At 47.4% G+C, this 11791-nt stretch overlaps 1 protein-coding gene across 5 annotated transcripts in view; it reads left to right on the top strand.

Annotated features, from left to right (window-relative positions):
• TMEM178B (transmembrane protein 178B) overlaps window positions 1-11791 on the top strand; it is a 575441-nt gene that overhangs the window by 546724 nt on the left and 16926 nt on the right. For all 5 annotated transcript variants that reach the window (XM_068272988.1, XM_068272990.1, XM_068272989.1 and 2 more), the window contains one exon: window positions 8269-8406. In XM_068272988.1, coding sequence (XP_068129089.1) covers window positions 8269-8406 — 138 coding nt within the window. The remainder of the gene's footprint in view (window positions 1-8268; window positions 8407-11791) is intronic.

Below are 11791 nucleotides of genomic sequence, written 5' to 3'. Positions count from 1 at the left end.
CGCAAAGGACACACATGGCATTGTCAATAAAGCAAGCATTCAGAGCAGGGTATACAAACAAGACTCCCAACAGCTTGGGAGTGGGGAAAAGTTCTGCACGGGAGTGCTAGCAGCTCAGGATGAGTGTCAGGTGAAGTGATACTTCCCGTGGGACTAGAGTGCTGCAACTTGGAATGGAGGGGGGTTAGAGTTCAATTGGAGGACAGCCTGGGGCAAGAACGCACTCCTGTGTCTGGTGATCCTAGAGGGGATGGCTTTGAAACGTCGACCTGATGGGAGCAGTTCAAAGAAGGAACTGCCTGCAGGGGCGTAGCAATAGGGGTTGCAGAGGTTGCAACTGCATCGGGGCCCTTGGGCCAGAGGCGCCATGATGGGCCCTCTCTGAACTGCAGTATTAGCTCTCTATTGGTCTTGTGCTCATAATAATCACTTCTATAGATTCTTTGAATAGTAGTAACCATTAACAAACTGTTCCCCATCCCCTTCTTGCACCTCGGACACTGTAGTTATCAATGGCAGGTTTTGGTGCGCCGTATCAATTATGTATAGAGTGCATGGGGGGCCCCATTGTAAAACTTGCATTGGGGCCCACATCTGCTTAGCTATGCCACTGACTGCCTGGATGGTTATGCAAGATCCTGATGACCCTCAACCTCATTCTGGCCATGTGGAGGAGATCCAATGGTGGCAGCGCCGATCCTCTGATCTTTTCCGCAGCACTGATTATTCTGTGGAGTTTGTGTTTGTCGCTTTCCCCTGCATTCCAAACAATAAGGGAGAAGCAAAGGATGGATTTGAATATGGCTGTGTAGAAGCTGATGAGCAGTTCCTGTGGTATTCCAATTTTTTCAGCTGTCACAAGAAGAATAACCTCTACTGCTCCCTCTTGTGGATTTTAGTGGTGATCTGCCCCATCTGAGGTCATTAGTTTTGTTGTTCCGAGAAACCGAACGCTGCTGCCATGCCCTGCTCGCTCTGAGGGGGAGGGGTGCAGCAACAGTTTTAATCTGGGGGGAGGGGGGGGGTGTTATGGGTTATCAGTATTTGCTCAGATTATTAATAATAAAGGAGTTATTGCGATGGACAGGTCTATCTCCGTGTTTTGTAGGGTGTAAAACAGACTGAGGTTCTGTATGTAGACTAAACATCGGCACATGATATACAGAGCAGCGTTGTGCTATCAGACCTCAGGCTGCTACCTGCTGTGCGCTGAATACATTCATTAATTTATAATGCGCTGACAGTGCTTGGAAATACTCTGTCAAGCTGCGGTTAACTCTTCACTCCCTCAAAAGCCGAAAAAGCATCTAGAATCCTTTTCTATCACATAAGGCCAAGAGAATTGAAGTGAAACTCCAGACCAATTCCAGGGGAAAAAATAGCGTTGGATAGTATATTGGGGGTTAGAACTTCCTTTGGAATCTTCATTGCTGTCCTTTGCCCCCAACTTTCTGTCTGCGCCAAAGCTGGATTTATACTTCTTGTGCCCCTAGGCTAAGTATGTCATGACTCCCCTTTCTTCTGCAGCAACGCCCCTCCCATTCCATGTGTATCATTCATGTACAGCAGCCCTTTCTTTCATGAAAACTCCCTTGAGCATCAGTTTCCCTTTTTTCACATGTTCCCCTTTTCAGCCTTCTTTTATTATATGTAGGAACAACTATTTTCCATGTCCAGGTGCCCCCCAAGGCCCGGGCATTTGTGGCCTTTACAGAAATCAGGCCCTAGTCAGTGCCTCTTTATTGCCAATCTTTGCCCCTGACTTCCTGTCAGCACCTCTCCAGACAGGAGGTGGCAAAATCTCTCTAAAGGCTCGTACACATGGGCAACTATTGTCCAAACTTGTTCTGTGGGACGATAGTTAGGTGTGTGTACACGTAGCAAACTACTGATAACAAGGGGTTTGCCTGATCCAACCGGGGGTTCAACTCACACGGCTGTTAAACTGATATTGTGCATTTGGCCACGTGTGTACAAGTCGTTTGAACGACTTGTACTTGTTTTGAATGTGGCCATATCGTGCAGTCCGTCATTTCACTTGTGCGCACAGTATGCACATGGGTTGGTCATTCAGCTGGTTGGTGCGTGGAAAGTCCTGCAATCACTTGGTCATGCGGTCGGTTGTGTCGTCGGGTTGGTCGTGCGTTTTTGTTGGACGTGTGTACAAGCCTTAATGGTGACAGAGACCGATAGCATCTTGTGGGAAAGAGTTGAGGTGCCTTTACATTTTTTTGATTTGCATCTTCGATATTCCGCAGATTTGATCATAATGATCTATGCCAATGCTGCAATCTGACCACCCGATCATCATTTAGAACAATCGTTCCCAGCATGCTGGAAAGATGTTGCTCGGAAGGGCGGCGGCGGCAGCAATCGATTTTCCCGATGACAGACTGACCCCCCTGGCCGGTCTCCCACCCATGTAACGTGTACACCCTTGGGCTGTGGAGAGGGTTGCAGGCTCACCGTGCCGCTGTGCCTTCTCCTGTGTCTACTCTACATTGCCACTTGGTGGCTGTACATGCGGTGGGGCCATGGGGTACAGGCAGCACTGGGGACAGTGGAAAAAGACAAATAACACAAGAGGAAGTGTGCTAGCAGAGAGGTGGATCTGCAACACTCTGCACAGCCCGGGGGATGGGGAGAACACATTACATTGGGGGAGACCTGGGGGCAGGCGGAGGAGGCGGTGGCCTTAGCATGGTAGATGTCCAATAGATTTTATACAGAAATCTATTGGAAATTGTGTGCAGTGTGTGGGCAGCTAATAAATCCCTCTCTGATCAGATAGGGACCTATCTGATGGGCATTGAGTAATGTATGGCCACCTTTCAATTGCCCCACTAGTTTTTATTGGTGTTCCTCATTTACTGTCTCTGTGACTGCCAGTTTTCATTCTTAAAGAGACACCACAAAGACTTATAATAGAATGCAGTAAAATATTCAGGATACCCACTTTTACTGTAATTTTTCTGGTTTCACTATCCGAAACGCTTCCTACATCTATTACTGTATATCGGTATGTTGCCCCACCCTTCTAGTGATGTCACACACCCACAGAGACAACTATTAGTGATAGTACCCAGGCCTGAGCAAGCAAGCAAAGTCTAATGCGTTGGGGGGGCGCATGTCGGCATCTCTGCGTTGATCACATGGGTACCTTGTCTCTACCCTGGCAGTGTGACATTACATAGCTTGATTGAGACAAGAAAACATCTTTACATTTTTGTTCAGAAAAAAACTCAACTTTCTCTTGATAGAATGGCTGGATAGTGTACTGGTGACACAGGTGACCAGGGTTCATATCTCGGCCCTTCCTGTTCAGTAAGCCAGCAACCTATCCAGTGAGGAGACCTTGGGCAAGACTCCCTAACTCTGCTACTGCCTACTTAGTGGCTGCAGCTCTGGCACTTTGACTCCACCAGGAGAAAAGCGCAATATAAATGTTCTGTGTCTTGTCTTGTCTAGAATTTACAGAAACAAGAGAGTTTCATCTTTTATGTTAAAATATATATATTTTTAATTATATTTTTTTTCATAGTTTGTTCCCAGAGAATATGCGAATAAGGACTGCATGAAATGATGAATCTCTCTTGTACACAGAAAAGCAGAATAATGCATGGAGTCCCTCTCTCTGCTATAAATAGGATGACTGTCGCTATCTTAGAGGACATGTACCCTCAAAAAATGGACTGGATGTGATTCTCTTTTGATCTGCACGTAGAAATGAATGTGGCAGTTTATCAGACTGCCTCTCTCGCTTAGAGATGGAAGCACTCTGTATCAGCTGCCCTACTGCACATAGTGACTGCTGTGACTGGGCCTCACAGCAATCACCTGGACAGAGTCACTAGTGCAGAAATACAAGTTAATACAGTGAAGGGACTGAGATTATCAGTAGTGATGGTCATATCTAGGAGAGTGAGAAGATAGTAGGTTTGGAGTGGCACACCTTGCCGCTTGAGTGATGGGTGCATAACCTGGGTGTCAAGCCACACCCGATGCGTAGTAGCAGAGTCCAAGGTCAGTTAGCACACCATTGTAAATTCAGAAGTATTTATTCTTCACATCATAAGCCAACACATACATTAATCTATTATGTTGGCTTATGATGTGTAGAGTTGGGCCGAACGGTTCGCCTGCGAACGGTTCCATGCGAACTTCAGTGGTTCGCGTTCGCGTCCCGCAGGCGAACTTTTGCGGAAGTTCGGTTCGCCCCATAATGCACCATGAGGGTCAACTTTGACCCTCTACATCACAGTCAGCAGGCCCAGTGTAGCCAATTAGGCTACACTAGCCCCTGGAGCGCCACCCCCCTTAAATAAGGCAGGCAGCGGCGGCCATTACGGTCACTCGTGTGCCTGCATTAGTGAGAGTAGGGCGAGCTGCTGCAGACTGTCTCTCATAGGGAAAGATTAGTTAGGCTTAGCTTGTCCCTGACTGCATACCTGTTCTGTGAACCCACCACTGCATACCTGTTCTGTGAACCCACCACTGCATACCTGTTCTGTGAACCTACCACTGCATACCTGTTCTGTGAACCCACCACTGCATACCTGTTCTGTGAACCCACCACTGCATACCTGTTCTGTGAACCCACCACTGCATACCTGTTTTGTGAACCCACCACTGCATACCTGTTTTGTGAACCCACCACTGCATACCTGTTTAGTGAACCTGCCACTGCATACCTGTACTGTTCAGTGAACCCGCCACTGCATACCTGTTCTGTTCAGTGAACCCGCCACTGCATACCTGTTCTGTTCAGTGAACCCGCCACTGTATACCTGTTCTGTTCAGTGAACCCGCCACTGTATACCTGTTCTGTTCAGTGAACCCGCCACTGCATACCTGTTCTGTTCAGTGAACCCGCCACTGTATACCTGTTCTGTTCAGTGAACCCGCCACTGCATACCTGTTGTGTTCAGTGAACCCGCCACTTTATACCTGTTCTGTTCAGTGAACCCGCCACTGCATACCTGTTCTGTTCAGTGAACAGTTTGGTGTGTCAGTGTGAAGCAGTACCTTAATTACACTACCTGATTGATGTATACACATGCAAGATGTTTTAAAGCACTTTAGGCCTGTCATTTAGCATTCAATATGATTTTTGCCCTTAAAACGCTGCTTTGCGTCAAATCCAGATTTTTCCCGGGGACTTTTGGCGTGTATCCCACTCCGCCATGCCCCCCTCCATGTGTTAGACCCCTTGAAACATCTTTTCCATCACTTTTGTGGCCAGCATAAATGTTTTTTTTTTTTCAAAGTTCGCATCCCCATTGAAGTCTATTGCGGTACGCGAACTTTAACGCGAACTGAACCTTCCGCGGAAGTTTGCGAACCCGGTTCGCGAACCTAAAATCGGAGGTTCGGCCCAACTCTAATGATGTGAAGAATAAATACTTCTGAATTTGCAATGGGTGTGCTAACCGACCTTGGACTCTACTAGGAGAGTGAGAAGTGATCATTTTCAGTTCTGTGCTGTAATGCTTTCAAGTCCTAGCAAATCTAGTGTGGTTCTGCATTAAGCATGGCTACTGCCTGAAGGAAGATTCTGTTCCTGTGCCTGGAAGTTTTTGATGTGACTGGCCGGTATCTCACACCTCCTGACAGATATGCAAGTCTCTGATTTGCTAGCCATGATCATGTGCTAAAGCAGGATGTGATCACAGCAAATCAGAGCTTTGCAAATCTATCAGCTGATAAAATAAATCACATGCTTCTCCATGAGATCTCCTAGACATGACCATCACTAGTTATTAGAGCCTGGATAATCTATTGAAGCAGAGGGGAAATTTAGACTGTAGTTCCGCTATCAGCAGGGCCGGGCCGAGGCAGAGGCTGGAGAGGCTCCAGCCTAAGGGCGCAGTGTAGGAGGCGGCGCACAATTCATTCAGTTGTCATTCCCAATTGTGTTTGAAGCAGAAAGAAATAGGAAAAGGGGATACATGGCAGTGACTGCAAGTCAGATAACTAGAGATTAAGGTATTGGGGAGGTTGGGGGCCCTGGGGCACCTCTTAGTCTAGTAGCAATCAGTGTGTGACGGCTGGGGGGGAGGGATGGAAGGGCGCACTTTGGTGTCTCAGCCTTGGGTGCTGAAGGACCTTGTCCCAGCTCTGGCTATCAGACTGGCCACAATTGAACAGTAGCTTGCTGAGGGGGACACAATGATCTAGTAATTGGTACAGCATGTATTGTAATTTTCTTATTTCGCGAAATACACAAGTTGTTTGTATTTATTTTAACATGATTAACTTTAAAAAAAAAAAATGTTCCATTGTATAAAATTGTATAACATAGAGAATCCTCTTCAAAATTGGCATGCTAACATTCAAATCTATACGCAACCTAGGCCCTGGAAACCCAAAGGATTTGTTGCAACTGCGTCACACCCCCCACAGCCTCAGATCAACTGGATCGAATAACTTGACCACCCGCAGAGTCATACTTCAAATCTCTGCAGCCTGAGCTTTCTGTCATGCTGCTCCTAACCTTTGGAAAGTCCCAATCAAGACCGCTCCAACCCTGGAGATGTTTAGGCCACTTGCGCACTGTTTTGTTCTGCGGTATGCTTCCTCGGTGCAAGGGCCGTGCAAATCTATGGAGACTTGCACAGTTCACGTGATGCCGTGTGCTAGAAATATTCAAACTACCCCAATGCGCACACAGAGCAGTGTAAGTCTATGGGCGACGCAGCAAGTGTGCACAACAGGAACACATGCATGTACTGACGGGAATCCCAGTGACTTACTTCCTGCCTAGCACAAGTACGTCACTACCTGGAGTGCGGCATTATGTATATGGCCCTGTTGCCGAACCATGGCACAGGGGCATATGAACTGGCATTTTTGTGGTGTGATGCACACCGTAATTAATAGGTGTGCAACTGGCATCAAATCAAAACTGAAAAGCCACCTGCATAGTCTGGCGTTTGTGGTCACATAACTTTTTAACCCCGTAACAAATCACAAACCGCAGCTATGTACTGATCTGAGACAAGCTTATGCACTTTGGGTCATACAGGAAGAAAAAACGCTTTACAAATGTTTCGTTGTTGTATATTAACCACTTCCGGGTGGTGATTGAAATCTATGCCCTATTTGTGGCCGCTTATTTTTTGCCAGGGTGTAGATCTCACTCAGTGCCACCAGGTCGTCCGTTGGCTCCCGCCGATGTCCTCGTCGCTGCATCCGCTCGCTTCTGTACATCATGCAAGAGCTAATTTCATTGGCTCCTGAACCTGAGATTGTTGTGAGCCAATCACAGCAATCACGTCTTAAAAGGGCACAGACGGCTTTAGTATTAAAGGGGCCATAGCCCTCCAGTCCTGAAGTGGTTAAGAATGGTCTGCCGAAGCCCGATGGGTGGGCGATTCTAGTTATGGCATGAGGGCAGCGTGATGACGTCACCGCTGCGCTGTATCCGGAATCTGGTCCTGGTGTCAGAGACAACGGCTGGGGGCTTGCTGGGGATTTGAGTATTCGCGTTGGCCTGCGATTGCACGCAAGTGGCGGTGGATCGGTGGATATATCCCAGGAGGTGGTGAAAGCCCTCTTGGGGCACTGTGTGCTACATATAAAGGAGGTGGTGAGAGCCCTCCAGGTGCCACGCTACATCTATACTGTTACAGTTATCCTCTACAACAGCTATAATGCCGCTGTAGCTATACTGTGATGAACTTTACACTAATACTCTAGTCAATCTAGGTGATCACCTGAGACTGGACTTTGTTGCACAATACTTCATATGTGATTATAACATATACACAGGAACCCATGAACTGGATACTTAACAATGCAATTGAAACCCTGATCCTCTGGATTTTCATTAGTTTTCTCATTAACTCCTGGGAGAATCTGGACAATTGTATGTGTGCAGTATGAATGCGCGGTTGAATGACACAGCCGGCGGTGTATGGCTTATGCTGAGGAACATCATATGCTGCTCTTTTTAGTGGGGTTGAAGGGGATCTGTTTTGCAGAATTTGAATAAAGCTATTTGTGTTTGCTAGACCACTGTGGATTTTTGGATTGTTGTTGGAGATTAGTACCTCAGTGTGGCTCCCCTGTATATACACATACTATAGATAAAGCCTAGCGCTTGGTATCATTGGATTGGTCTTGTCAGAATGGTGCCTGGATGCATGCTTTAACTTGCAACACAACAAAATGAAAAGACAATGAAGTATACCTTATGTATTATCTATACTGAAATTATAATTCAAGGTATGTAGCAGGAGGTAACCACGCCTATTGTTATTTCCACAGATCTACGCAGGATGACGGCTGGCTTTATGGGCATGGCGGTCGCCATCATTCTATTCGGATGGATCATTGGCGTGTTGGGCTGCTGCTGGGACAGGGGGCTCATGCAGTATGTTGCGGGTCTGCTCTTCCTTATGGGAGGTAAGCCAAAAAATTGTTACCTCAGGGAGCTACTAAATTGCCATAACCACAGTAATTAACAGTTCCTGGAAAGGTTTTTGGATAGCGTGCTAAAGCGTTAGAATGCCTTTTGTTTTTATTTGTTAATTCTGTCCTGCTTCCCCATTTTTGAAAATTTCAGTCATTTCCTGTCTAGACACCAAGAATTCTAAATAGCGACAAACAAATAGTAGAGTCAGGGACAGTTAGAATGAAGGGGCGTAACAATAGGGGTTGCAGAGGTTGTGACCGCATCGGGGCCCTTGTGCCAGAGGGGCCCCAAAGCCCCCCCCCCCCCCCCCTAACTGCAGTATTAGCTCTTAATTGGTCCTGTGTTCATAATAATCACTTCTATAGATACTTTGAATAGTGGTAATCATTAACAAACATTTCCCCATCCCCTTCTTGCACCTCAGACACTGTAGTTGCCATTGGCAGGTTTTGGTGCACCGTATCAATTGTTATGTATAGAGTGCTTGGGGGCCCCATTGTAAAACTTGCATTGGGGCCCACAGCTCCTTAGCTACGCTACTGTTACAATCCATGCCTAGTTTTTACTATTGTCCCTGATTTCCTGCACCCTTGAAAGTACCTTTTTCATAATCAATTCATAATCAATTTAAAAGCAAATCATGGAACTGCGCTTTGATATATTTACAATTGACTGAAAATCAGTTGGGCCTCAAATCACCATGTTCTGTATATTTTATGCAAATGTTGCAGCTTGAAATCAGACCAATTGGATATTTTCATTGGTCTTATTTCAAGTTGCATAATATTGCATAACTACAGCATAGAGTGTACCCGAAGCGACATGTGACATGATGAGATAAACATGTGTATGTACTGTGCAAAACATATTAATAACCAGGCTGTTTTACTCGCTTTATTTTGCTGCCTGAAAGAGTTAATTTCTAGGCATGGAAGTGTCGGTGCTTTGTCTGGGGTAAATAGTAAACATCACTGATAAGCAAATTACAGCCATAACGGGTTTTCTGGCAGAATAGAACTTCTGAAGGCAGGGAGAGATAAAATACATGAACTACTGACCTTTTTCTAACACAGGGACACTTAAGGTGGCCATACACTGGTCGATTTGCCATCAGATTCGACCAACAGACAGATCCCTATCTGATCGAATCTGATCAGAGAGGGATCGTATGGCTGCCTTTACTGCAAACAGATTGTGAACCGATTTCAGCCTGAAACCGATCACAATCTGTTGTGGTGGTGGTGCTGCCGCCGCTCCCCCCCGCCGCGCATACATTACCTGCTCCGCCGGCGCGACTCCCGGGTCTCTCTCCGCTCTTCTTCTCCGCTCTGGTCTCCGGCTCCAGCATGCTTCACTTCTTCCTGCCCGGCAGGAAGTTTAAACAGTAGAGCGCCCTCTACTGTTTAAACTTCCTGCCGGGCAGGAATAAGTGAAGGCATGCCGGAGACCAGAGCGGAGACGAGCGTGGCGGAGCAGGTAATGTATGCGGGCTCTATTGCCTCGGTCGTCGGGCACTCGAACGCCGCTAGCGATGCGCTCTTTACCCGTGGGCGATCGACGGTAATTTTCCGCACGGCGCGATCGACGTGATCGGGCGAAATGAATCGAAATTCGGCGTGTAGCGCGAACGATTGGCAGCAGATTCGATCCCAGTGATCGAATCTGCTGTCGAAACGGCGGTAAATCGGGCCAGTGTATGGCCAGCTTAAATAGGCTGCCTCTGTTTAGAGACAGTAAACATTTAACCTACTTTATAAATGTTTAAGTATAAAAGAAAGCCATGGAATACTTTAAAAAATTCATTTTTAGGAGGAGGATAAATATAATTGTTTATCTCATCAGTTTATTTTCACCTCGTGTTCACTTTAAAAAATTGTGTCAACATTGAATCATTGACATCTTATTGACCGTTGTGTGTCTATGAGAACTCATGGAAGCATGTGATCATTTTGATCAGGTGGTTTGTAAAGCACTAATTCTCTGGTCGTGATCATGTGCCAAAGCAGGAAGTGATCACAACTTGTGATGGTCATGTCCAGGAGAACTCATGGAGTCATTTGTTTGATCAGCTGATCGATTTGCAAAGCTCTGATATGCTGTGATCGCATCCTGCTGCATGATCATGACTGGCAAATCAGAGACTTACATCTCTAACATATCTATCAGCTGACCAAACTGATCACATGCTTCTCCATGAGTTCTCCTTGACATGACCATCACTAGTTACAGCAAATCAGAGCTTGACAAATCCAACAGCTACCGTATATATTCGCATATAAGCCGGGGCGGCTTATATGCGAGCATATACGGTAGCTGTTGGCAGGGCCGGTCCTGGACTTTCTGCTGCCTGAGGCAAAGATTGTAAAGGCGCCCCCCCCCCCCAATATTTCTACATAACACTACATCCCCCACACAACCGACCGTGTCCGTGAAGGAAAGCCTTAGTGACGCAGCAAAGTGAGTGACTGACTCACCGGGGATTGGGTCTCCCTCTGGGTCTGGCGGCAGCGAAGGGCGGGCATCCGCATCCAGCATGCATCCTGCACTGGCAGGGGACAGACGGCTGCGGTCTGCGGCGGGAATGCTCCATCTCGGATCTGAGGGATCTCGCGCTGGGCCAGTGAGCGGCGGCCGGCGGCAGCCAGCCAGCCTCATCATCATCATCGTCATCATCGTCACGGTCACGTCGGCGGCGCTCGCTGCTTAGTGACTGACCGTGACAATCAGCCGCAGCCAGGGCAGCAGAGCGGGCGGCAGCCGCCGCCATCAAATCAGCAGGCTTAGGCACTAGGCAGCGTCACCAGCGTGCAGCCTTGAGGGAGACAGGAGAGGCCGCAGAGCTCGGAGTCGTCGGACTCGGAGGCCGGCGGCAACAGTGCAGTTTCTAGACTAAAATGCACCCAGGGCGAGGGTGTAAAAATTGCGCCCCCCCCCGGTATAGGTAGCCAGCTATAGGTTCCCCCCCCCCCCTGAGTATAGGTGGCCAGGCATAGGTGAGCCAGTAAAGTTGCCCCCAGTATAGGTTAGCCAGATAGGTGCCTCCAGTATAGGTAGCCAGTATAGTTGCTCCCAGTATATGTTAGATAGGCAGGCACCCCCCCCCCCGGTATAAGTTAGATAAGTAGGTGCCCCCAGTACAGGTTAGCTAGGTAGGTGCCTCCAATATAAGTAGCCAGTATAGTTGCCTCCAGAATAGGTTAGATAGGTAGCTTCCCCCCAGTATAGGTTAGATTAGGTCGCTGCCCCTCAGTATAGGTTAGATTAGGTAGGTGCTCCCAGTATAGGTTAGATTAGGTAGGTGCCCCCAGTATAGATTAGATAGGTAGCTGCCCCCCAGCATAGGTTAGATAGGTAGCTGCCCCCCAGCATAGGTTA

The sequence above is a fragment of the Hyperolius riggenbachi genome, chromosome 3 (assembly GCF_040937935.1).
Source record: "Hyperolius riggenbachi isolate aHypRig1 chromosome 3, aHypRig1.pri, whole genome shotgun sequence".
In the NCBI taxonomy this organism is placed as follows: Eukaryota; Metazoa; Chordata; class Amphibia; order Anura; family Hyperoliidae; genus Hyperolius; species Hyperolius riggenbachi.
The sequence above is the reverse complement of the archived record's forward strand: the minus strand, read 5'-3'. Positions and strand labels throughout refer to the sequence as shown.